The following is a 23,657-nucleotide window of genomic DNA, read 5'->3' as shown; positions in this document are numbered from 1 at the left end:
GGAACACATATATATTCACTCAACCAATACAGTTAACCCAGTTTATTGCTAATAAGCTCAACACCAGGAACCACATAGAAACGCTCCTTAGATGTGAAGTGATCTCTCTAATAGTAGGTTACCATCCCAAAGTTAGGATTGATTTGGTTAATATACGATTTTGTGTATATTTTTTTTTCCTGATTGAAATTGTGATGTCCTGGACCCACTATGATGGGCTTGAAAGACAGGTTTGGGTGATTGGGAGTCCAATCCCTATGTTCTGATTTATTTGGTGGGTAAAGATTTTTTTTTCTTATTTATATAACCTGTAATGTAACTCAAGTTGTATATTGCTTGATGTTTAAATTGTAAAATACAATAAATAGATAATTAAAATAAAAAAGAAACTCGGAAACCACTTTCAGTAGGAAGGAGGGGACGGTGCGCAGCTGTTTCCTTCCAGGAGTGAACCTAAGGAACGGTTCCTGACAGGATAGTGCCTGTAGTTCGGAGATGAGACGAGCTGAACATATTGCCACCAGGAATACCGTCTTCAATGTTCAGAGGCGTAGTAACAGATCGCGCATTGGTCTGAAGGAAGCCCCTGCTAGGAAGTCTAATACCAGATTGAGGTTCCATAGGGGAACCGGCCACTTTAGGCGTGGCCGGAGTTGCTTAACCCCTTTTAGGAAATGGGCCAAGTCCAGATGAGCTGATAGACGGATTCCGTTCACTGACTCTGAAGCAGGAGAGGGATGCTACTTGGACCTTGAGGCAGTTGAGTGACAATCCCTTCTTCATACCGTCCCATAGAAACTCCAGAATCATGGGGATCTTGGCCGTCCACTGGAATATCCTGTGATCCTCGCACCAGGCTTTGAATATTCTCCAGATCTGTATGTATGCCAGAGATGTTGAGAACTTGCGTGCATGGAGCAGGGTGTCAATGTTGCACTGGAGGTGGACCCTTGGGCCAAGGTGGGGTTGACACAACCCGTAGGATGGGTCCTACGGGTCCCCACTGTCAGCAGGTGAAGTGGGCTGATGGACAGAGACGGCTTGCGCTTCACCAATACCAGCCCTCGTTTCCCGCGGGTTGAGCCTTTGGGTGCCAGAGCTGTTGGTCGTCGTCAATGGAGGGATCGAGGTCAGCCCAAAGACAGCAGCAGGGGTATGGTAAAGCCTTGTACTGGATGAGGTAGAGTCCCAGAGACCCGGGCGCAAAGGAACAAAGTCAGACAGGGGGTGCCCAAGCAAGAGCAGGCCGAAGCCTGAATAAGCCTGAATAGGCCAAGTCCAGGACGTGGCCTGAAGAGGTGTCATAGAGCAAGCTTGAGTCAGGGCTGGCAGCAATCTGGAAGTAGTGGCAAGCAAGGCTGAGGTCTGAGCACGGAGATAGGCAAACGTAGTCAGGCAATGCAGAGGTCTGGGTCTGGAGAGAGGCAACGGAGTAGTCAGACAATGCAGAGGTTTGGGTCTGGAGAGAGAGGCAACAGAGTAGTCAGGCAATGCAGAGGTCTAGGTCTGGAGAGAGGCAATGGCGTAGTCAGGCAATGCAGAGGTCCGGGTTTTGAGAGAGGCAATGGAGTAGTCAGACAATAAAGAGGTCTGGGTCTGGAGAAGGGCAATGGAGTAGTCAAACAACGCAGAGGTCCAGGTCTGGAGAGAGGCAACAGCATGGTCAGGCAATGCAGAGGTCTGGGTCTGGAGAGAAGCAACGGAGTAGTCAGGCAATGCAGAGGTCCGGGTCTGGAGAGAGTCAACGATGTGGTCAGGCAAAGCAGAGATCCGGGCTTGGTGAGAGTCATTGACAAGGTCAGGCAAAGCAGAGGTCGAGATCCAAGAAGGCAATCCGAACATAGGTTGAAGAATAGGAAGACGGGAATGAGGAAACCAGTAACATGAATCAGTGAGGAACAGGAACACAGGAACAAGATGAATCTCTCAGGAGGCAACGAGTAGTAGTACTCGACAAGCAAGGAGAGCTGTTGCAAAGGCAAAGCTAGGGAGCGGAGCCTGGGCTTATATACCAGTGCTCCACCGACGTCATCATCTGGGGCTGTGGCTCGGTTCCTGCCATGGGCCTTACTTAAGTTTCAGTGATGCTCGCTCGCGCCTAGGGATGGGCATGGCGCCGAGTAGCAGCATCTCTCCACGGGCCATGCGGAGAGGCTCGACGAGGAGCAGCAGGAGCGGTAGCTGGACTGAGATACCAGTGTCTGTAGCTGAGCCAGAGGCACCAGGGGTGGCCCGCGGATGGAGCTGGTGCTCTACCACCACGAGAGACAAGGGACTAGGTCAGAGCTTTCCAAAGTGTGTGTCGCGACACTTTACTGTGTCGCCTGAGGTGTGCCGGTGTGTCGCGCAAGCCCGGTGCACGTGACACACCGGCAAGTGGGAGCCAATGCAGCCGCCGGTGGAGCTCATCCCACTGGCGGCTGAGCAGTGAAATATCGCTGTGGACACAGCAGGAAGATCGGCATGGCCATGGTGGAGCTCACCTCACCACGGCCCGAAGAAGAAAAAGGTCACGTCGAAACGTGCAGGTGCTCCTCCTCCTTCCTGCCCATGCGGCCCCGGAAGAAAAATGTTGCCGGAGCCACACGGGCAGAAAGGGGGAGGAGCGTCAGCCGCGTGCAGAAGAGGAGCAGCAGCGGGGAGAGAAGAGGAGGAGGCCGCCCGGTAGCAGGGTCCCCACCGCGGATCGGCCCGAGAAGATCAGGGCCGCTGCAGAGCCTATCCTGCAGCGACCCGTGAAGAGGAGGCCCAGAGGTAAGAGAGAGGCTGAGGGCCTGTAGAGTGCGTGTGTGAGCTGAGTTGAGCGATTGTGTGCGTGTGTGAGCTGAGTTGAGAGATTGTGTGCGTCTGTGAGCTGAGTTGAGCGATTGTGTGCGTCTGTGAGCTGAGTTGAGAGATTGTGTGCGTCTGTGAGGTGAGTTGAGCGATTGTGTGTGGGAGTGAGGACCTGAATGTTTGCAGAGACAGCATGTGAGAGAGCCTGTGTGTGTGTGTGAGTGAGACAGCATGTGACAGTGAGAGCCTGTGTGTATGAATGATTGTATGAGAGAGAGCATGTGACAGTGAGAGTCTGTGCTTGAGCAAGACAGCATGTGGGAGTGAGAGAGAGCCTGGGTGTGTGAGAGTCAGACAGCATGTGCAAGAGAGAGACTGTGTATGAATGATTGTATGAGAGAGAGCATGTGACAGTGAGAGTCTGTGCTTGAGCAAGACAACATGTGGGTGTGAGAGAGAGCCTGGGTGTGTGAGAGTCAGACAGCATGTGCAAGAGAGAGACTGTATGAATGATTGTATGAGAGAGAGCCTGTGAGTGTGTGAGAGAGAGAAAGCATGTGAGAATGAGAACCTGACTGAATGTTTGAGGGAAGAAGATAGATGGAGAGAAAAGAAATAGAAAAAAAGACAATATGAAAGGAATTGGCAAAAAAATAAGAAAGGGGAGGTGGAACAAAAAAGCCTGTGACCAACCAATTAGAAAACTAAGATCAGACAGCAAAGGTAAAAAAAAAGAAATAAATTACTTTTTACTGATTGGCACATGTAATCTTTGGTAATGTGCAAGAGTAGCACTTTCTCTATGCTGATTTCACAATGTACGAGATCAACATGGAGGAAGTGGAAACCCACGGGGCCTGCACAGAGGAGGCAGCAGAATGGGCTTCAGTGCCAATAGCAGCAATCAGTGCCTCCCCAATAGCCATGCGGCAGCAGTGACAGTGGCAGCAGAGGAATGAGAGAGGCTCTGAGGTTGCTGGCAAAAGAAAGAGAGGGGGTTTGCCTTTAGTGTGTGCCTGCCTGAGGGTGTGTCTGTGTATGAGTATGTATGGGTGTCTTCCTGGGGTTTGTATGTGTGAGAATAGGTGCCGGCCTGGCGGCCTGTGTGTGGTGTATGTGTGTGTGAGAATGAATTGGTGCCTGCCTGGGGGTCTGTGTGTGTGAGAATGAATGTGTGCATGCCTGAGGGAGTGGTGTGAAATTGAATGGAAGCCTTCCTGGGGGTCAGTTTCAGTGTGTGAGAATGACTGGGAGCTTGCCTGGGTGTGTGTGTTTGTGTGTATGTGAGGGAGCCAGACAGAGTATGTATGAGAAAATCCAGGGGAGTAAGAGTTTGTGTGGGGGTGTGTGTGTGGAGGGAGAGAGAGTGTCTTAGAGCTTGAGAGTGTGTCAGTGTCTGTGAGAGTGAGAGGTTATGGTGGGTATAAGAGCATGAATGTGTATGTATGTGACAGTATATGTGTGAGAGAGAATGGAAATGTGAGTATGTGTGAGAGAGAGAGGATAACCTCCTAATCCTTGACAATATCAGGGTGACTGGAAATCAAGAGCTCCCACATATGGACAGCAGGGGCTTTTTAAAATCCTTATTAGTTTTAATTATTGGGTGTTATTTGATATATGTGCTGTTTTGAAATATTTTATTGGTGTTTAGGAAATTGTAAAAAATGTATATGATTTTAATGAATAGAAATTCTATTTATCAGTAGTTTTAAAATATTCTTTTATTAGTATGGTTTACTATTATAACTGATGCTTTATGTTTCTTGATTTTATTTGTTTTATGAGGAATGGTGGTTCTGTTTTTCCATTATTAATTCACAGAGTCTGGCTTCTTGGGGTTTCCATTTCAGGTTTTGTCTAATTTGTGCTCCTTTATTTTGTATTCTGTATTTGGTGAGGGTCTGTCTCTGCTCTGTGTGTATATGACCATGATGAGAAATTCACTAGCATAGGGATCTATAGCAATCGGGTTTGTTTTGTTTCTTCAGTAGGTGGTGTATTGGTATTCTAGGACCCAGTATAATATTTACCCTTGCTTTTTCACAGGTAGGGTTATTGTTGTTTGAGTCCTTGGTGTTATTACTGTTATGTTATGATGGGATTGCAGTATAGATTTTGGGGCGGATTTTAAAAGGAGTGCGAATAGCCTACTTTTGTTTGCGCTCCAGGCGCAAACAAAAGTACGCTGGATTTTAGTAGATACGCGCGGAGCCGCGCGTATCTGCTAAAAACCTGGATCGGCGCGCACAAGGCTATGGATTTTGTATAGCCGGCGCGCGCCGAGCAGCGCAGCCTACCCCTGTTCCCTCCAAGGCCGCTCCGAAATCGGAGCGGCCTTGGAGGGAATCCTCTAACGCCCTCCCCTCACCTTCCCCTCTCTTCCTGTACCTAACCCACCCTCCCGGCCCTGTCTACACCTCCCCCTTACCTTTCTCCGGGGATTTACGCCTCCCGGAGGGAGGCGTAAATCCCCGCGCGCGAGCGGGCCTCCTGCGCGCCGGGCAGCGACCTGGGGGCAGGTACGGAGGGCGCGGCCACGCCCCCGGACCGCCCCGGGCCATAGCCACGCCCCCGTACCCGCCCCCCAAAACGCTGCCGACACGCCACCCGAAACACCGCGACGACCGGGCCCGCCCCCCGACACGCCCCCGACACGCCCCCCTCGGAGAACCCCAGGACTTACGCGAGTCCCGGGGCTCTGTGCGCGCCGGTAGGCCTATGTAAAATAGGCTTCCCGGCGCGCAGGGCCCTGCTCGCCTAAATCCGCCCGGTTTTGGGCGGATTTAGGCGAGCAGGGCTCTTAAAATCCGCCCCTTTGAGTGTCTTTTTTTTTTTGCGAGGTTTTATTTTCGTTCACAATGTGCCTGGCAGTGGAAGGTGTTTGTGCTGCTGTTACTGTGAGGTGACACCAGAATTTGAAAACATCTTTAGTATGATGAGCTGTAAGGGAAACATTCAAGCTCCATTGTTTGGGGGAATTTCAGTGGATGCACAGAGTTACAGAACTGGAGGTGCAGGATTTATATTGACATTCTGTCCCTTCCTATAAATTCCAGTCTTCACTCTCATAGCCATATAGAATTAGTTGAATGAGGCTATCAAATAATTTTATAGTGTGAAACTGGCCAGCTTTTTAAAATTACTCAGAAGACCCTTTGGACTTTCTTATTAACACCAAATATTCAAAAGCTGTGCTCATCCCATCAAGCTCATATATCTCATTAAAGAGGTAAATTGAATAACACAATAACTTTGTTTTATTATTGTTACTCATAAATTATAACAATAACATTAATCTTGGAATATTATATATTTTTAATATAAATGAAAGATTTTCACAAGATAGGTTGTGTCGTGAAACATTTTATTATGTATATATTTAAGGAAACATACATAAATTGTCGAAATACATTTTGTTCGTTTAACCTTTAACCTCTGGTTTGCTAGTAGACTGAATTACTGTGTCCCGAAATTATGTTTGTCTAAAAAGTGTGTCACCAACATGAAAAGTTTGGAAAGCTCTGGACTAGGTACTGGAGTTACCAGAGAGAGGTGTGAGGGCCGTGCCGCGGTTCTGCCATGGATGGCATGCATAACAGTCAATCACAGCCTTCGAATAACTGCGCTTCTTCAAGCGAGTCCTCTCAAGGGCCAGACCGTAAGAGAGAATTGAGATTGATCTTCGTGAAGAATTGGGCCCAGCTGGAGAAGGACCCTGTGTGGAGGTAGGCACAGAGGGCTCCCCGCCAGGAGTCTTCGCATGTCTGTGTACCATGAGCATCTTGGCTAATTTGGGGCCACTAGTAGAACTAGTCCCCTGTGGTGTTCTATCTTGCGGATGATCTTGCCCAGTAATGGCCATGGGGGAAGGTGTACAGTAAGTCTTCCTCTGGCCAGATCTGGATGACAGCGTCAATCCCTTAGTGTGGCTCTTGTCTGCGGCTGAAGAACTTGGGGACTTGGGCACTGAGAGAGGTGGCCAGTAGGTCCATGGCTGGGAGGCCCCAGTGTGACGATTTACTATCAGTTGGAAGGCTGTGGTCAACAGCGTCCATTCCCCCGGGTCCGGGGGAATGGACGCTGAGACGTTGTCTTTTCCTGCGATGTGGAAGGTCGAGATCCCTTGTAGGTTTACCTTTGCCCATGCCATGAGAAGGTCTATCTCCAGAGACACCTGCCGGCTCCTGGTTCCTCCCTGGCAGTTGATGTAAGCAACCGTTGTAGTGTTGTCCGACATTACTCGAATCGCTTTGCCTCAGAGTCTGTGACTGAATCACAGGCACGCTAGTCTGACTGCTCGAGCTTCCAGGTAGTTTATGTTCCATCCTGCCTCTTTCTTGCGCCATTGTCCCTGGGCCATCAGTTCCTGATAATGGGCTCCCCACCCTCTTAGGCTCGCATCCGTGGTGAGTACGATCCAGTTCGGTGGGGATAGGGTTACTCCTCTGCTTAGGTGGTCTTCCTGTAGTCACCACTGAAGCTGAGATTGTACCTCTGCTGGTAGCTGGAGGCAAATTGAGTAGTCCTGGGACAGTGGGTTCCAGCATGACAGTAAACAGCACTGGAGTGGTCGCATGTGAACGACCTCCAGGGTTGATGCCATGAGCCCGAGGACTTGAAGATAGTCCCATACCTTGTGGTGTGCATTGGTCATCAATCATCGTAATTATTCCATCAGCTTTCTTCTCCTTGGGGAAAGGAGGAAGACCTTGTTCTGTTTAGTGTTGAAACAGGCCCCCAGGTACTCCAGAGACTCAGAGGGCTGCAGACTGCTCTTGACTGTGTTCACGACCCAACCGAGTTGCCGCAGTAGGTTGTTGACTCTGCTGGTCACCTGCCGGCTCTCTTCCGAAAACTTTGCCCTGATCAGCCAGTCGTCCAAGTAAGGGTATACCAAGATCCCTTCCTTCCTTAGTGTTGCCGCCACGACCACCATAATTTTGAAGAATGTTCTGGGGGCGGTTGCTAGGCCGAAGGGTAGCGCTCGGAACTGGTAATGGTTTTCCAGTACTGCAAAGCGTAGAAAACGCTGGTGATCTTGATGGACTGGAATGTGAAAGTAGGCTTCGGAGAGATCCAGGGAGGTTAGGAACTCTCCCAGTTGTACTGCCATTATTACAGAGCGTAGAGTTTCCATGCGGAAGTGTAGTACCCGCAGATGACGGTTGACGTTCTTGAGGTCCAAGATGGGTCGGGATGATCCCTCTTTCTTGGGAACGATAAAATAGATGGAATAACGCCCCGTATTTCTCTGAGGCGTAGGTAACGGAGTTATAGCCTTCAGAATGAGTAGTCTTGCCAGAGTGGCAGGGTGATATCATAAATTTGTCCCGAGGGATGCTGCGAAACTCCAGAGAGTAACACTCTCGAATGATGTTTAGTACCCATTTGTCCGACGTGATTTCGACCCATTGTTGGTAGAAGAGGGAAAGCCGACCCCCTATTTCCTCTTCCTGTGGATGGGTCGGCCCATTCTCATTGGGAATCACGGTTCAAGCCTATCCCCGGGCCTGTTCCGCTCTTGGTTTGTTGGTTCTGAAAGGGCTAGGACCTTCTGGAGGGGCGAGGTACATGGAATGATGAGTTCCTGTAGGGTCGAAAATGTTGGGAACCTCTGCCCCTAGTTCTTCTGGGGGAGGGGCATTGGGATCTTTTACCCCTGTCTTCCGGTAGCCGAGGCACTGGGGATTCACCCCACTTGCTGGCTAACTTCTCTAATTCGCTTCCGATAAGGAGAGATCTCTTAAAAGGCATTCTTGTGAGATTCACCTTAGAAGTCGCATCTGCCGACCAGTTCCGCAACCATAACTGCCTTCTGGCCACCACTACCAAGGCTACTCCTCTGGCTGAGGTATGCACTAGGTCTGAACTTGCGTCCGTCACATGGACAAAGATGAACTGGTAGCTGTGGTGTATTTGGATTTTCAGAAGGTGTTCGACAAAGTCCCTCATGAGAGGCTTCTAAGAAAACTAAAAAGTCATAGGATAGGAAGGACATCCTTTTGTGGATTGCAAAGTGGTTAAAAGACAGGAAACAGAGAGTAGGATTAAATGGTCTGTTTTCACAGAGGAAAAAGGTAAACAATGGAGTGCCTCAGGGATCTGTATTAGGACCAGTGATTTTTAAAATATTTATAAATGATCTGGAAAGAGGCACGATGTGTGAGGTGCTTAAATTTTTGGATGATACAAAATTATGCAGAGTAGTTAAATCTCAAGTGGATTGTGATAAATTGCAGGAGGATCTTGTGAAACTGGAAGATTGGGCATCCAAATAGCAGAAGAAATTTAATGTAGACAAGTGCAAGGTGATGCATATAGGGAAAAATAACCCTTGCTGTAGTTACACAATGTTTGGTTCTATCTTAGGAGTTACCACCCAGGGAAGAGATGTAGGCATCATAGTGGATAATAATACATTTCAATCATTGGCTCAGTGTGCTGTGGCGATCAAAAAAGCAAACAGAATGTAAAGAATTATTAGGAAGGGATTGGCAAATAAAATGGTGGCTGTCATAATGCCTCTGTATCACTAGATGGTGAGACTGCATCTTGAATATTGTGTGCTGTTCTGGTCGCTGCATCTCAAAAAAGATATAGTTGCATTGGCGAAAGTTCAGAGAAGGACAACCAAAATGATAAGTGGAAGGAACGGCTCCCCTATGAGGAAAGGCTAAAGAGATTAGGGCTGTTCAGCTTGGAGAGCAGATGGTTGAATTGAAGGGTGATATGACAGAGGACTATAAAATAATGAAAGGAAGTGAACAAGTAAATATGAATCGGTTATTTTTGGATTATACAAGGACTAGGGGGCACACCATGAAGTTAGCAAATAGCTCATTTAAAACAAATGATAGAAAATTATTTTTCACTCAATGCATAATTAAGCTCTGGAATTCATTGCCAGAGGATGTGGTTACTGCAGAGAGGGGTAGATTTTCAAAGGGATAAGCGCGTACCCCCCGAAAACCTACCCCAAACCCCCCCTGCGTGCGCCAAGCCTATTTTGCATAGGCTCGGCGGCGCGGGCATGTCCCGGGGCTTGCATGGAGGGGCGTGTCGGGAGGCATGTCGGGGACGTGCCGGGAGTGACGTGGCGTTTCGGGGGCGTGTCGCGAGTGACGCGGCATTTTGGGGGCAGCGCCGCGGACGTGGTTTCGGCCCGGGGGCGTTCCGGGGGCGTGGCCTCCGGACCAGCCCCCGGACCGGAACATGGAGTGCGGCAGCCGGCCCGGCGCACGCAAAGGTGGTCGGGGGGGTTTAGATAGGGGAAGGGAAGGTACGGGGGGAGGGGTGGAAGGAAAGTTCCCTCCGAGGCCGCTCCGATTTCGGAGTGGCCTCGGACGGAACGGAGGCAGGCTGCACGGCTCGGCGTGCGCAGGCTGCCGATTTTGGGCAGCCTTGCGCGCGCCGACCCGGATTTTAATGGATACGAGCGGCTACGAGCGTATCTATTAAAATCCTGCGTACTCTTGTTCGCGCCTGGTGCGCGAACAAAAGTACGCGTGTGCGCAGATTTATAAAATCTGCCCCTCGGTGTAACTGTGTTTAAAAAAGGTTTGGATAAGTTTCTAGAGCAGAGTCCATAAACTGCTATTAATCAATAAGGATTAGTAGTCTGGGATCTATTTATTTAATGTTTGGGTACTTACCTGGTACTTGTGACTTGGTTGGACACAGGATACTGGGCTTGATGGACTCTTGGTCTGACCCAGTATGGCATATCTTTTGTTTTTATGTTCTCCTCAAAACAATCACCCTTTGCACTATGTGCTTCAAGCTCATCTTCTTCCATTCTGTTCCTGAATGACAGGAGGTGAAGGGCTGGATCAGGGAACAGAGTAGCTGTTTCTTTGATCTGCTCTGTCTGTTCCAGGCTTTCCCCACCCCCACCCCTCGTGTTCCCTGTATGCTGCCTGGGAGGGGAAGTGAACGGTCAGGGAGAGAAGGGCTATTCTCTGCTAAGTGAGATTCAGTCTAGCTAGAAGGCAGAAAATCTTCAGCCAGTCTACAGCCCCCATATGTTTCCCATTCGAGGTACAAACCTTGTGCCTAGTGAAAAATCGAGGCCTGAGCCAGCAACTTTAATAAGAGCTCCCTGTGTGAATGCATCGTGTCTATCACAGACCCCCCCTTAATAGATGCATGATTTGTCTATGGGATGACCACGGCATTCACGGATGTTCACTGGAGGTCTCGATGTAGCCTTTTGACCCTAAGTACGTCTTGTGAAGGACAGCAGTTTGTGCTTTTCTCCCTCTTCACCTGTATTTGGATACAGTTATATAAGTATTTGATAGTACAATATTTTGCAGTTTTAGCCAAGCAATTCAAGATTTTTAGAGTGTCAGAATCAGTCCATTGGCATGAATAGGAGTTTTGGGTCAGTAGCAGCCCTTCAGAATGAGGACTCTGACACATGAATAAAAGACAAGCATGAATGTATGTATGTCAGTGCATCAGTCCTGGGAGGTGATTGGGAAGTGTGTGGAAGGCATTAGTTGAGTGTCTATAGTGAACCTGCTTGGCATGAATATCTGTCTTTGGACTATTTAAAGTCTTTTTTTTTTTCTGATGAATGCCTCCAACATATCCCATTTTACAATAGTTATCAGCTTTTTTTTTCAATATTTGCCTTCCAAAGGTAAAACATAATGTAGGTGTGATGAGCCCCAAGTGACTTGTAAGTTGGTGATACTTAAGTAAATATAATGTAGATTATTGATGACATCCAGGTAAGAGAATTTATCTGCTTTGAGATACCATGGTTGGAGGATGTGCAGCTTGCACTATCCTCTGGTTACAGTAATTTACATTGTCACTCCTTGACTTGTTTTCGGTTCATATCTGCTTTCATATGCGAAGGTTTAGAAATCTGACACCTGGTGTGTAAAGGTAATTGGAAAACAACTTCCAAGATACATTCCAAGCAGCCTACCGCTGGGTAGAATATTATTTAACATCATGGCTTTTATTCATTTTCACAGACTTTCAGGGGGTAAACCATCTGCTAAAAGAAAAAGAACATGCACTTATTTTAAAGAAATATCCTGCTGGTCTGGCAGCAGAATCTCAGTCAACACACTACCCACAGGGCACAAAATAAATGCAGTGCTAGATTTTCTTCATTTCTCTCTTTTTAATTCAAGACTGAATAGGTGATGAATTATTTACATTCAAAATTGCATAGTAATATAGTAAATGACGGTAGATAAAGACCAAAATGACTCATCTAGTCTGCTCAGTAGAGGAGATGCACAAAGTAAAAAAATTTAATTTTAGTTTGTTTTGGATTTTTATTTTTTTTGTGGAGGGGGGGGGCGGGGATTCATTTTATTTGCCTAACCAAAATTAAACATTAAATTTAAAAGAAACAAAAGAAACAACCCTCCCCTTCTGGTACCCTGTAACCTCCATGCAGCCTCCCCAGAGTCCTCTCTCAGCTCCTACTTACCCCATTAGGCATTTCCAAGAAAGGGATAGGAGTGAGCCTCAGTCGCTCCTTTCCCACTGACTCTGATTTAAAAATGGGGCTCGTGATAGGGCTAAACCAATGTCAAGCTAATTTTCAGTCGTAAGGTATTATAGCCATAAAACTATACTCTGTCAGTTCAGTGTGCTGCGGAAGTCAAAAAAGCAAACAGAATGTTGGGAATTATTAGGAAGGGAATGGTTAATAGAACGGAAAATGTCATAATGCCTCAGTATCGCTCCATGGTGAGACCGCACCTTGAGTACTGTGTACAATTCTGGTCGCCACATCTCAAAAAAGATATAGTTGCGATGGAGAAGGTACAGAGAAGGGCGACCAAAATGATAAAGGGGATAGAACAGCTCCCCTGTGAGGAAAGACTAAAGAGGTTAAGACTGTTCAGCTTGGAGAAGTCGGCTGAGGGGGGATATGATAGAGGTGTTTAAAATCATGTGAGGTCTAGAACGGGTAAATGTGAATCGGTTTTACTCTTTCGGATAATAGAAGGACTAGGGGGCACTCTATGAAGTTAGCACACAGGTGGCAAACTCTGGTCCTCAAGGGCCACAAACAGGCCAGGTTTTCAGGATATCCACAATGAATATACATGAGATAGATCTGCATGCTCTGCCTCCAATGTATGCAAAACTATCTCATGCATATTCATTGTGGTTATCCTGAAAACCTGGCCTGTTTGTGGCCCTCGAGGACTGGAGTTTGCCACCCCTGAATTAGCATGTGGCACATTTAAAACTAATCGGAGAAAGTTCTTTTTCACTGAATGCCCAATTAAACTCTGGAATTTGTTGCCAGGGGATGTGATTAGTGCAGTTAGTGTAGCTGGGTTTATAAAAGGTTTATAAAAAGTTTGGATAAGTTCTTTACCTGCTATTAATCAAGTTGACTTAGAAAATAGCCACTCCTTTTACTAGCATCAGTAGTGTGGGATAGACATAGTTTTTGGGTACTTGCCAGGTTCTCATGGCCTGGATTGGCCACTGTTGGAAACAAGATGCTGGGCTTGATGGACCCTTGGTCTGACCCAGTATGGCATGTTCTTATGTTCTTATGGCCATAAAACTATTTGGTGCAGGCCAGCCCTGTAACTGGTGCCATTTTTAAATCAGAGTTGGTGAGGCATAAGTGACAGGGGCTTGCTCCTGCCCTTTTCTCTCTTGGAAATGCCTAATGAGGTAAGTAGGAGCTGGGGGAGGGCTGTGGGGAGGCTATCAAAATTGTGGCCTCCGGATTCCCCCAACATCCATCCCAATCTTTTCCCTTCTTCCCCCCGCCCCATACCTTTTTTTCAAGCTTCTTACTAGGATCGCGGTATCCTCCTATCGCAATTGGGGCCTGGCTCTTCTGGGGATGCCTCTACCATTGCTAGGTTACTACGATGGAAGCGTATGCTAGTGGGACTCTTTTTATTAAGGATAGTCTCATCATATATACACAACTTGAAAATTTGCAAAACGGTATGAGGGTTAAAAATGTATGATTTTTAAATTTTCCAATGTCTAGGTTATCGGCAATGGAATTATTTAAAAAGTATGTTACAGAAATATTAAGTATTCCTGTAGAAATGTTGATATAAAAATGTATTACATTCCCCACTTTAGAAAGAGGAATGAAGGGCAGGAAGATGTAATGGAGGCACTGCAAGGGGATAGTCCCAACCTGACCTCCATTTTAGAGGCTTCCATAGATGACATACCAACTAGAGCCACTCTTTTGGTCTCTTTCAACTTAAAACAAGATAAGAATCTGGTGCTCCAAAAATATTTTAAAAATTAACAGTGTGCTTGGCTGAGCATTGCTTAACACGCGCTTGGATGCACATAAGGGGATTAGCGCGTCCAAAATGTGCATCTTAACCAGTGCGTAGCTAATAGTGCTCATTATATGTAAATTCATGTTGATGAGGCTATTAGCTATTACCCCTCCAATGCAAAAAAAAAAGTAGCCCAACTCGCACAGTCTTACTTTCGAAAATGTATGCCTGCCTCAGAGCAGGCATCAATTCTTGAGGAGCTCCTAAAGTTAAAGAAAATCAGAAAATATTGATTTTATGTTCCTTTTTTCGGTTCCTATTACTTAATATCATTGCAATATTAAATTGAAGTAACAGAATTAAGGAGTAAGGGAAAAAAATTAAAAAACAAAAGTCACCAGTGGTCAGGTTAGGAAAATGGATGCTCAATTAATGAATGACCATTTTCCTAACCCATGGCTGTGCATAGGTTAGGAAAATGGACGCTTGTAAAATTGAGCATCCGTTTTCCTAACCCGCTGATAGCCATCTCTCCTGAGCACCTGCTGCCAAGGTGGCTCTAGGGTCACACAATTTTCCCTAGTGCCTCCTTTTTACCTCGGAAGCCCATTTAAATATTACATCGGCGCACATTAGGAGAACAGGCACTCAATCATTAGCGCCCGTTTTTCGTGCGCCAATATTGTATCAGCCTGAAAGATTTTTTTTCTGTGGGCAAAAAGTCCAAGTTTTTCCTGATGTGGCTAGAAGCACCCAGCTAAGCAGGAAGCAGTATTTATAGCTAAAGTGTAGCTGCGTTTAAAAACGTTTGGGAAAGATCCTGGAGGAATTGTCCATTAATCATTATTAAGGTAGAGTTGCAGAAATCCACTGCTTATTCTTGGGATAAACAGGTTGGAATCTATCTCTTGGGATCCTGCCAGGTACCTGTGACCTGGCTTGACCACTGTTGGAAACAGGATACTGGGCTTGATGGACCTTGATGCACCTTGATGCACCAAGTGCATAACTTTACCTTTTTTGGCACAGAATCTTAACTGTGTATGAAAATACAAAATATGGGGGAGGGGGGAGATACTGAATTATTGTTCTAATGGACAACTTAGATATCCAGTGTTATACAGTCCATAGAACTGTATGAAAACTTACACTATTTTAATTTTTTTAACAGTAAATAAAAATGATTCTAAAAAAAAAATATGGTCATATATAGGCCAACAGATAACACTGGTAAACAAAGTTTTTGTTTCCTTCAGGCTTTTTGGTGTTCCAAATAGATGTTTTGATGCTAATCACAGATATTACTTCAAAAGTTGTATATCACATAAGGTTTTTGAGAAATGGCCAATTTTGTGTTACAATAATTGTGAAATTTTAAAACATAATCTCGCACACATATATTTTCTTGCTGTTCAGTAGTTTTTATGATTTTTAAAATTCATGTCCTATTTTTGATGGCCATAAGCAATGTAACATGTAACAGAGACTAACTTTTTTAAAAATACACCAAGAAAGCCTGCCTGATCATGCCAGAACATGCTCGGGCGAGCCCCAGCTCATCCAAACATAAGATACGCCAAGATAAGGTGTTTTCGTTGGCCCACAAATCCGAGCTGTGATGAAGGACAGCCACTTTGATGGTCTTCTGCAAGCTACAGAACGTGTTGCGTGGACAACCTTCAAGAATGTCGTTTGTAACTTTCTAGGCACCTATAAGGCAGCATACTATGTTGAACAGGTTGAAAATCTGCTTCAGGCATACAAATTGATGAAGTGCAACTTGTCATTGAAGATTAATTTTCTTCATTCCCACTTGGACTTCTTCCCAGACAACTTTGGCGCTGTGAGTGAAGAACATGGTGAAAGGTTTCATCAAGACATTGACAAAACGGAGAAATGGTATCAAGGCAAGTGGAACCCCTCCATGCTGGGTTACTATTATTGGATTCTCATCTGCAAAACATCGGACTGTGATTACAAACGAAAATATGCAGCAAAACATTTTTAGTTTTGTTTTCTGGTGCCAACATTGCCATTATAGCTTATGCCGCTACAGACACGTAACAATCCTTAATGTATATCGCACTTTTCTGGCAAACGGTCCGTGATACAGACATAATAAATGCATATTTGTGTTCAGCTTGTTAAAATCTATTTGTTTCAGTGAAGGTTGTGGAGGAAATGTTACACTTGCCACCGCAGCATGGCCCCCTCACCTCTCTCCAGTGACTCCAGTGCCTGGTCCCTCATCTCTGGCGGCAGTAGGCCACCGGCTCTGCCCTCGGGCCACCCCTGGTGCCTTCGGCTCATCTACAGACCCTGGTATCTCCAGTCCAGTTACCGCGCCTACTGTTCCATGTCGGGCCTCTCTGCATGGCCCGCGGAGAGACGCTGCTACTCGGGACTGCACCCATCACTAAAGCTTAAGGAGGGCCCGTGGCAGGAACCAAGCCATAGCCCCGGATGATGATGTCAGCGAAGCACTCTAGCTTTACCTTTGCAACAGGTCTCCTCGCTGGTCGAGTACTCGTTGCCTCCTGAGAGATTCGTCTCATTCCTGTGTTCCTGATCCTCATTGACTCCTGTTCCTGATTTCCTCATTCCTGCGTTCCTGCTCTTCAACCCTTCCTCGGATTGCCTTCACGGACTTTGACTCTGCTTTGTCTGACCATATCGTTGACTCACTCCAAGCCCGGACCTCTGCATTGCCTGACCACTCCGTTGCCTGTCTCCAGACCCAGACCTCTGCTTTGCCTGACTACGTTTGTCTATCTCCACGTCCAGATTGCTGCCAGCCCTGACGCAAGCTTGCTCTACGACACCTCTTCAGCCTACATCCTGGACTTGGCCTATTCAGGCTTCGGCCTGTTGTTGCTCGGGTGCCCCCTGACTGACTTTGTTCCTTTGGCGCCTGGGTCTCCTGGGCTCTACCTCATCCAATACAAGACTGTACCATCTCCCTGCTGCTGCCTCTGGGCTGACCTCGATCCATGATGATGACATACGGAGGCCCATCTAAGTCCAGCCAGCCCCGGCATGCAAAGACTCAACCCGCGGGGAACGAGGGCTGGTATTACTGAAGCACCAGCTGGCCTCTGTCCATCAGCTGACTCTGCCTGCCAATGGTGGGGACCCGTATGACCCCCTCCTACGGGTTGAGTCAACCCCACCTTGGCCCAAGGGTCCACCTCCGGTGAAACAGGTGGCAAAAGCCATGGACTCGGCAAAGCCGCATGCCTTCCAGGCCATTCCTGGCCTGGCCTCCAAATTACATGAACAACAGCAGTTTTTTGAGGCATTGGCCTCCTCCCTTGAGCGTCTTCATGCCCAGTTTGATGCCTTAACCAGCAACCCAGTTTCAGTACCGGCTTCATCTCATCAACAGCTGTCTCCTTCTACTCCTAGAGCCTTGTTGGCCCTACCAGCTCCACCTCGTTTCAATGGTGACTCTAAGCTCTGCAGAGGGTTTATTAACTAATGCTACATGCAGTTCGCTCTGCAGCCCTCCAGCTTTTAAGATGAATTAACATAGGTCACTTTTATCTTGTCTCATCTCGAAGGCAAGGCGCTGGCTTGGGCTTCTCCCTTGTGGGAACAATCAGACTCCCTTCTACAGGAACTGTCTCGATTCATCGCCGTGTTCCGGCGGACCTTCGATTATCCTGGGCAGCATGCCATATCAAGCACTAGTTTGTTACACCTTTGTCAAGGTCAAAGAATTCTATTTGTCTACACAATTGAATTTTGGACTTTAGTGTCTGAACTCGCTTGGTAGGAAGACTGCCTATGAGCCATCTACCTGGATGGGCTTTCCCCACAGCTGAAGGATGAGCTGGCAGCACGGGAGCTCCTTTCCTCTCTTGAGTGCCTTATAGACTTGAAGGGCCGAATTGATCATCGTCTCCAAGAGCATCCCTGGGAGAATTGGATGTCTAAGAAGCCCTCTCAGATTTGTTCCCATTCGCCACCCACCACCAGCCCTGCCTCTGGTAGGGTCTCTACTGTGGCCAAGATGGAAGAGCCCATGCAGCTGGGTGGTGGGTGGCTGTCCCCAGAAAAGCACCTCTGACGAAGACAAACATGTCTGTGTCTGTATTGTGGAGCACCCGGCCACCATCTACAGGTCTGCCCGGTCCGTCCGGCAAATTCCCTGGCCTAAGTTCAGTTGGGGTCCTGAACTTGGGCGCAATGTCACCGGCCCCTCAAATATCTGTGCCTGTCACCTTGATCTGGGATTCCCGATCCTTTCCAGTTCTTGCTCTGGTGGATTCCAGAACAGGAGGCAATTTTATCCTCAAGGATCTAGTTCAACTACTGGGTATAAAAACCCATCCTCTGGCGACCTCCTTGTGCATTGCTTCCATCTATGGAGACCCGCTTCCTGGTTGAATATCCCTGACCACCGAGCCAGTTCAACTTTGTACTGGTGCCCTCCACACTGAAGAAATTGAATTACTAGTACTGGAGAAATCCATTCACCCGGTAGTCTTAGGACTACCCTGGCTCCAAAATCACTCCCTTCAATTTGATTGGGGGTCACTCCAGCTGGTGGAATGGGGTTCCACCTGCCACCAGTCTTGCCTTCGTAAAGTGGTGCCACCACCCTTGGTTCCTCTCGCAGCCACCTCTTCAGGTATACCTGCTCCCTATGCGGATTTTGAAGACGTATTCTCGAAGCAAAATGCAGACCTTCTTCCACCTCTTTGGAGGTTTGATTGTCCCATTGAACTCCTACCAGGGAACACACCTCCCTGAGGGCATACGTATCCTCTGTCTCTTCCTGAGACTAAGGTCATGATGGAGTATATTCAAGAAAACCTTGGAAAGGGGCTCTTTCATCCCTCCACATCTCCTGCCGGTGCAGGATTCTTCTTAGTGACGAAGAAGGATGGGTCTCTCAGGCCATGTATTAACTACTTTGGCTTGAATGTGATTACCCGCAAAGACAAGTACCTTCTGTCTTTGATCTCGGAACTATTTGTTCATCTGAACGGGGCCTCCATATTCACCAAGATGGACTTACGCGGGGCGTACAACTTGGTGCGGATTTTCCCTGATGATATCTGGAAGACTGTTTTCAACACCAGAGATGGGCATTACGAATATCTGGTGATGCACTTTGGCCTCTGTAATGCGCCCGCAGAATTCCAACAAATGATGAATGAAATTTTCAGAGACCTACTATACACCTACGGGTAGATTTTCAAAGCTGTACGCGCGCAAAAATGGGCACTTATGTGCGTAAATGGGAGTGGTGCGCACAACCCAAATTTTGTATAGCGGTATTTGTGTGTGTAAGTGGACCTGCACAAGCAACATTACGCAAATACAAAAGGGGCGTGTCGGGGGCGTGTCGGGGCATGTCTGGGCGGAGACCGAAGTTATGCGCATAAAACGTATTTTATAAGGGACACGCCACCAGCGCACGCAACCGATTTCACTCGCGTACTACTGCTTTTTTTGTGCGCAAGGAATGAGTGAAGGCTCTGCGGCTGCTATCTGACATCGCTACAGTTCCAGACATCCGGTAGAAGGCCAGAAGGTGTAAAGGAGAGGGCCTGGGGGAGTACCCGCTGTAAACTGGGACAGTGGAACTGTTTTCCATAGACAACGTTAATGTGCATATGACCGTAGGAGAGAGAGCCTCAGGAGTGTCTAAAGACAGCCATTCATTGCTCATTTCCCTGTCTACACATGTTCACAGCAGCAGCAATATGCGTGCTGCAATCCCTAAGGCTCAGAAGGGAAAGAGAGAGGAGGAAGAGGAGAAGGCAGCTGAGACGGAGGCGGTACCCGTTACACCAAGTCTACAGGACTCGCACCCAATTTCTGGATCTGTTTGAGGAGGAAGTAATGACCCGTTACAGATTTGATAAGGAGACTATACTGTCCCTCTACAGAATGTTAGAGGGTGACCTGCAACCTTGCATGCAAAGGGGCCATGCCTTGCCTGTACACATCAAGGTGACTACCTTCCTTGCATTTCTGGCTACCGGCACCTTCCAAACCCCGCTTGGCCTGACGTCTGGAATCACTCAGGGTGCCACCTCAAGATGTCTGGAGCAGGCCCTGGCTGCCCTGCTGCGACACACACACCACTTTATCTCCTTCCCCATCGGAAGAGAGGAACAGCATGAAACCATGAGAGACTTCTACCAAATAGCACGCTTCCCCTCGGTCTTGGGAGCTATTGATTGCACCCACGTGCCCCTAAGGGCACCAGGAGGAGATGAGGTCATCTACCGCAATCGCAAGGGATTCCACTCACTAAACATGCAGGTGGTGTGCAACGCCAAGGGCCTCATCACGAATCTGGTGCCTCGCTTTCCTGGATCCACGCACGACGCCTACATTCTCACCCAATCCAGGATCTATGAAGTCACATCACTGGGGGCTGGCTCCTAGGTAGTAGAGCAACCAACAACAGCACCCACCTATCTTTGTACAATCACTAGATATAGGGTGCCACAGTAGGCATTCTATTTGTAAGCCCTGTGAGCTGAACCCCAGTGATGCACAGACATTATCTAACCTTCTGGTTTTCTTTTATGCTACAGGTGACAGAGGCTATCCCCTCAAATCTTGGCTCATGATTCCCATGGCCAGCCCCAACTCGGCAGCTGAGATGCGCTACAACAGGGCACACCGTAGGACCAGGGCTGTCATTGAGAGAACATTTGGCATCCTGAAATCACGCTTCCGCTGTCTGGACAGATCCGGTGGGTGCCTCTTGTACTCCCCCTCTAAGGTGTGTGAGATTTTCCTAGCCTGCTGTATCCTACATAATCTGGCAATTAACAGACACATCCCTGTACCTGAGGATGGGCCTGAAAAGAATGAGGAGGAGGAGGACATACAGCTGTCCATGGAGGAATTGGAGGAAATACATCGCCTGAGCCAAAGGCGGGCGATACGAGAAAGGAACAGTCTCATAGAAAGCCATTTCCGTAGGTGATAAATGTGCATTTATTTACAAGTGTGACAAATGTGATAATGAAATAAAAGTAACAAGGAACAACTGAAAACTTGTGACAGTTCACTTCCTTGGCCGTCCTCTCCTACGAGCCTCAGAAAGCCGAGACTGCCCCACCCGGGTACTCCAGCGCAGGGGACGCCTCCCACTGCTTACACTACCCTCAGAGGGCAGAGGTGCCTGGGGCACATCCGGGGCATGGCTACAGGAAGGAATAGCCAGGGGCAACAGCTCTTCTGCTGGTGGTGGTGGAAGAGGAGGTGGTGGAACTGCAGGTGCAGGCGGGGGTGGGGGTGCCATCCACGGATAGCCTGCAAGAGGCTGAGGCCCAGGTGGCGCAGGTGGAGGTACCACCCCAGGCGCCTCTGCACGGGCAGGTGGCATCCATGGGTATGGAGGCAAATAAGCTTGAGGGTAAGGCATGAAAGGCCATGGAGCCACTGGTGGCGGGGGCTGCATGGGAGGCATGCGCTGCAGCAGCTCCCTCCAAACCTCCGTCTGCTGCTCAGTAGCCCGGCAAAGGTCTGGTAGGCGCCCCTCAAGCCGCTCATACCCCTCCCTGACAGTAAGACGGAGGGCACTGCCTTCCTGCTGCACCACTTCAGACAGGCCAGAGATGGCATCCAAGATGCCGGCGCCCTGCTGTACGAGTCTCTCTGCCTGCCCGGTATATGGGTTGGCCTGGGGCTCAGGATGGTCGGACGCACTGCTGTCCTGCTGACGATCAGGTTCCATTTCAGCGAGTGGGTCCTCCGGCTCCTCTCCCTGCCGCTGCTGCTCCTCCTCCTCCTCCTCAGGCTGCTCCATGTGCTCACGGGCTTCCCCCTCCTCCTCTTCCGAAGAGTCACGGACCACCCGCACACGCCGGTACAGCCGTTGGGGTCTAGGTGCAGGTCCGGGTTGCTCATCATCTGGCTCCCCTAAATGTTAAAGCATATGGGAATTAGCACACTGACAATAGGGGTGTGGTGTACTTCGCTCCATATGTGAAACATGCTACAGTTGCAGGCCTGACTAATACTCCAGTGGTAGTCACATGGCACTTGTCATGACACCCCTGTGGTATCATGTATGGCATAGTCTGGCTGGCAACCACACCATGTTGCACCTGCCCTACAACCACTTCTGGACACCAGAGGGTTGTCAGTGTGCTGCATGGAATGTGGAACTTTTCAGGCCAAACCTAGAACAGAGAGCCCTGTCGTACGAACTGCACTTTAACCCTCTACCTAATCAAGGCACACTGTTTATGCAATCCATGGGCACTTGACCTGTGCAATATGCTATGTAACCTGTGAAGTTGGCATGTGTGGTACAGGAAGTTGAAAGGGAAACAAATGGGGAAGGGTAGGAAGGGGCTGAAGGGAGGAAATGGGGAAGGGGGGGGGAGAGTGAGAGGGCCACTTTGCAAGGTTGAACCTGCAATACTGAGCAGGTGACATTGATCATATGCCTCACATCAATTACCAGAGAAATACACCCTCCCATTGACTACTATTGTTTAAAGCCAGCATTGTGTGCCTTGTGACCCATGTGCAGCAGCTGATACTCAGTCTACATTGCCCATAAGAACTAACATGCACTAATATTGTAAGACAGTCTATACACTATACTGCCTGCTGTATGACCACATATATACTGCATCACCATACACACCAACCAGAGCAGTGCACACTGTCCTACTACAGTACTCCCAAACGTGTAGCTGTGCATTGCTCTGTGCTGTCTTGGTACATAATCAGTACAGCAGGCCTGGCTGCAATCCAGGATACTGATTGCTGTACCTGAAATGCCCACAGTGTTGGCTATACAGGTTAACAGTAATCAGTAGCTATAGGTACATGAAGACATATGCTGCTATACTGTGAGTAGGTACATGGATAGGATAACAGGGGGATTTTCCAAGGTGTTGTTCTGCTTACCTTGCAGCCCTACACGGCGCATGGTGTCCAGCTGGCCAACGCCACCCACAGCTGCCTCCGAGATGGTTCCCAGTATCAGCTGCTCCGAGGCTGAGAAAGTGATGTGGCTCCTTTCTCCCTCAGCAAGTCGCCTGGCCTGCTTCCGCTTCACCAGTCTCCTCACGTCCCTCCACTTATGCATCAGTTCTGCAATACTGCGGTTGTGGTGGAACACGGAATTCACTGCATGCCTGATCCACCTCCAGATCTGCTCCTTCCTGTATGCACCCACCGTACGAGACTGGGGGCCATCCTGGTGCCGCATAAAATGCTCCACCAGCATGTCAACCTCCGCTGGCAGGAAGTTGGGCTTCCTGAGGAGGACAGGATGTGCTTGAGCCATGGTGAAGATGGCCAGTGAGTAGCCCGCCCATCCTTTTAAAGTGATCTCAATTTGTGCGCGGCCCTCCCCAGTGGGGCGTAACCTATGCGCACAGCTGATCCCATCAGCGCGAATACCAAGTATGCACGCCAATAATTAAAATTCATGCGGAACATGTGCGTGCTGGGTGACTTGTGCGCGCCGCCTATCTATTTTAATTAAGATGTGCGCGCCGCCTATCTATTTTAATTAAGATGTGTGCACTGCCTATCTCCCTCAATCAAGTTGGGCGTAATTGCCTATTAAAGAGCTGGGCGTGCAGCCATTAACCAATATATGCCACATGTGCGTGCTGTTGCAGCTCCCAACCGGTAATTACG

General features: G+C 48.3%; 2 protein-coding genes across 2 annotated transcripts in view; one reads left to right on the top strand and one right to left on the bottom strand.

The window, feature by feature from the left end:
- Positions 1–21,023, top strand: part of LOC115088534 (putative nuclease HARBI1) — a 55,957-nt gene extending 34,934 nt beyond the window's left edge. Inside the window, exons 3-4 of the mRNA XM_029596795.1 lie at positions 20,579–20,924; positions 20,999–21,023. Coding sequence (XP_029452655.1) covers positions 20,579–20,924; positions 20,999–21,023 — 371 coding nt within the window. The remainder of the gene's footprint in view (positions 1–20,578; positions 20,925–20,998) is intronic.
- Positions 21,024–21,057: 34 nt separating this feature from the next.
- On the bottom strand, positions 21,058–23,298 carry LOC115088533 (myb-related transcription factor, partner of profilin-like). The gene is made up of 2 exons (XM_029596794.1): positions 22,917–23,298; positions 21,058–21,914 (listed from the first exon to the last, which is right to left on the bottom strand). Exons 1-2 carry the CDS (start codon positions 23,296–23,298, stop codon positions 21,058–21,060), a joined length of 1,239 nt encoding a protein of 412 aa, XP_029452654.1.
- Between the last annotated feature and the right edge of the window lie 359 nt (positions 23,299–23,657).

This window comes from Rhinatrema bivittatum, chromosome 3 (genome assembly GCF_901001135.1).
Source record: "Rhinatrema bivittatum chromosome 3, aRhiBiv1.1, whole genome shotgun sequence".
Lineage (NCBI taxonomy): Eukaryota > Metazoa > Chordata > Amphibia > Gymnophiona > Rhinatrematidae > Rhinatrema > Rhinatrema bivittatum.
This window is presented reverse-complemented; position numbering and strand designations above follow the sequence as displayed.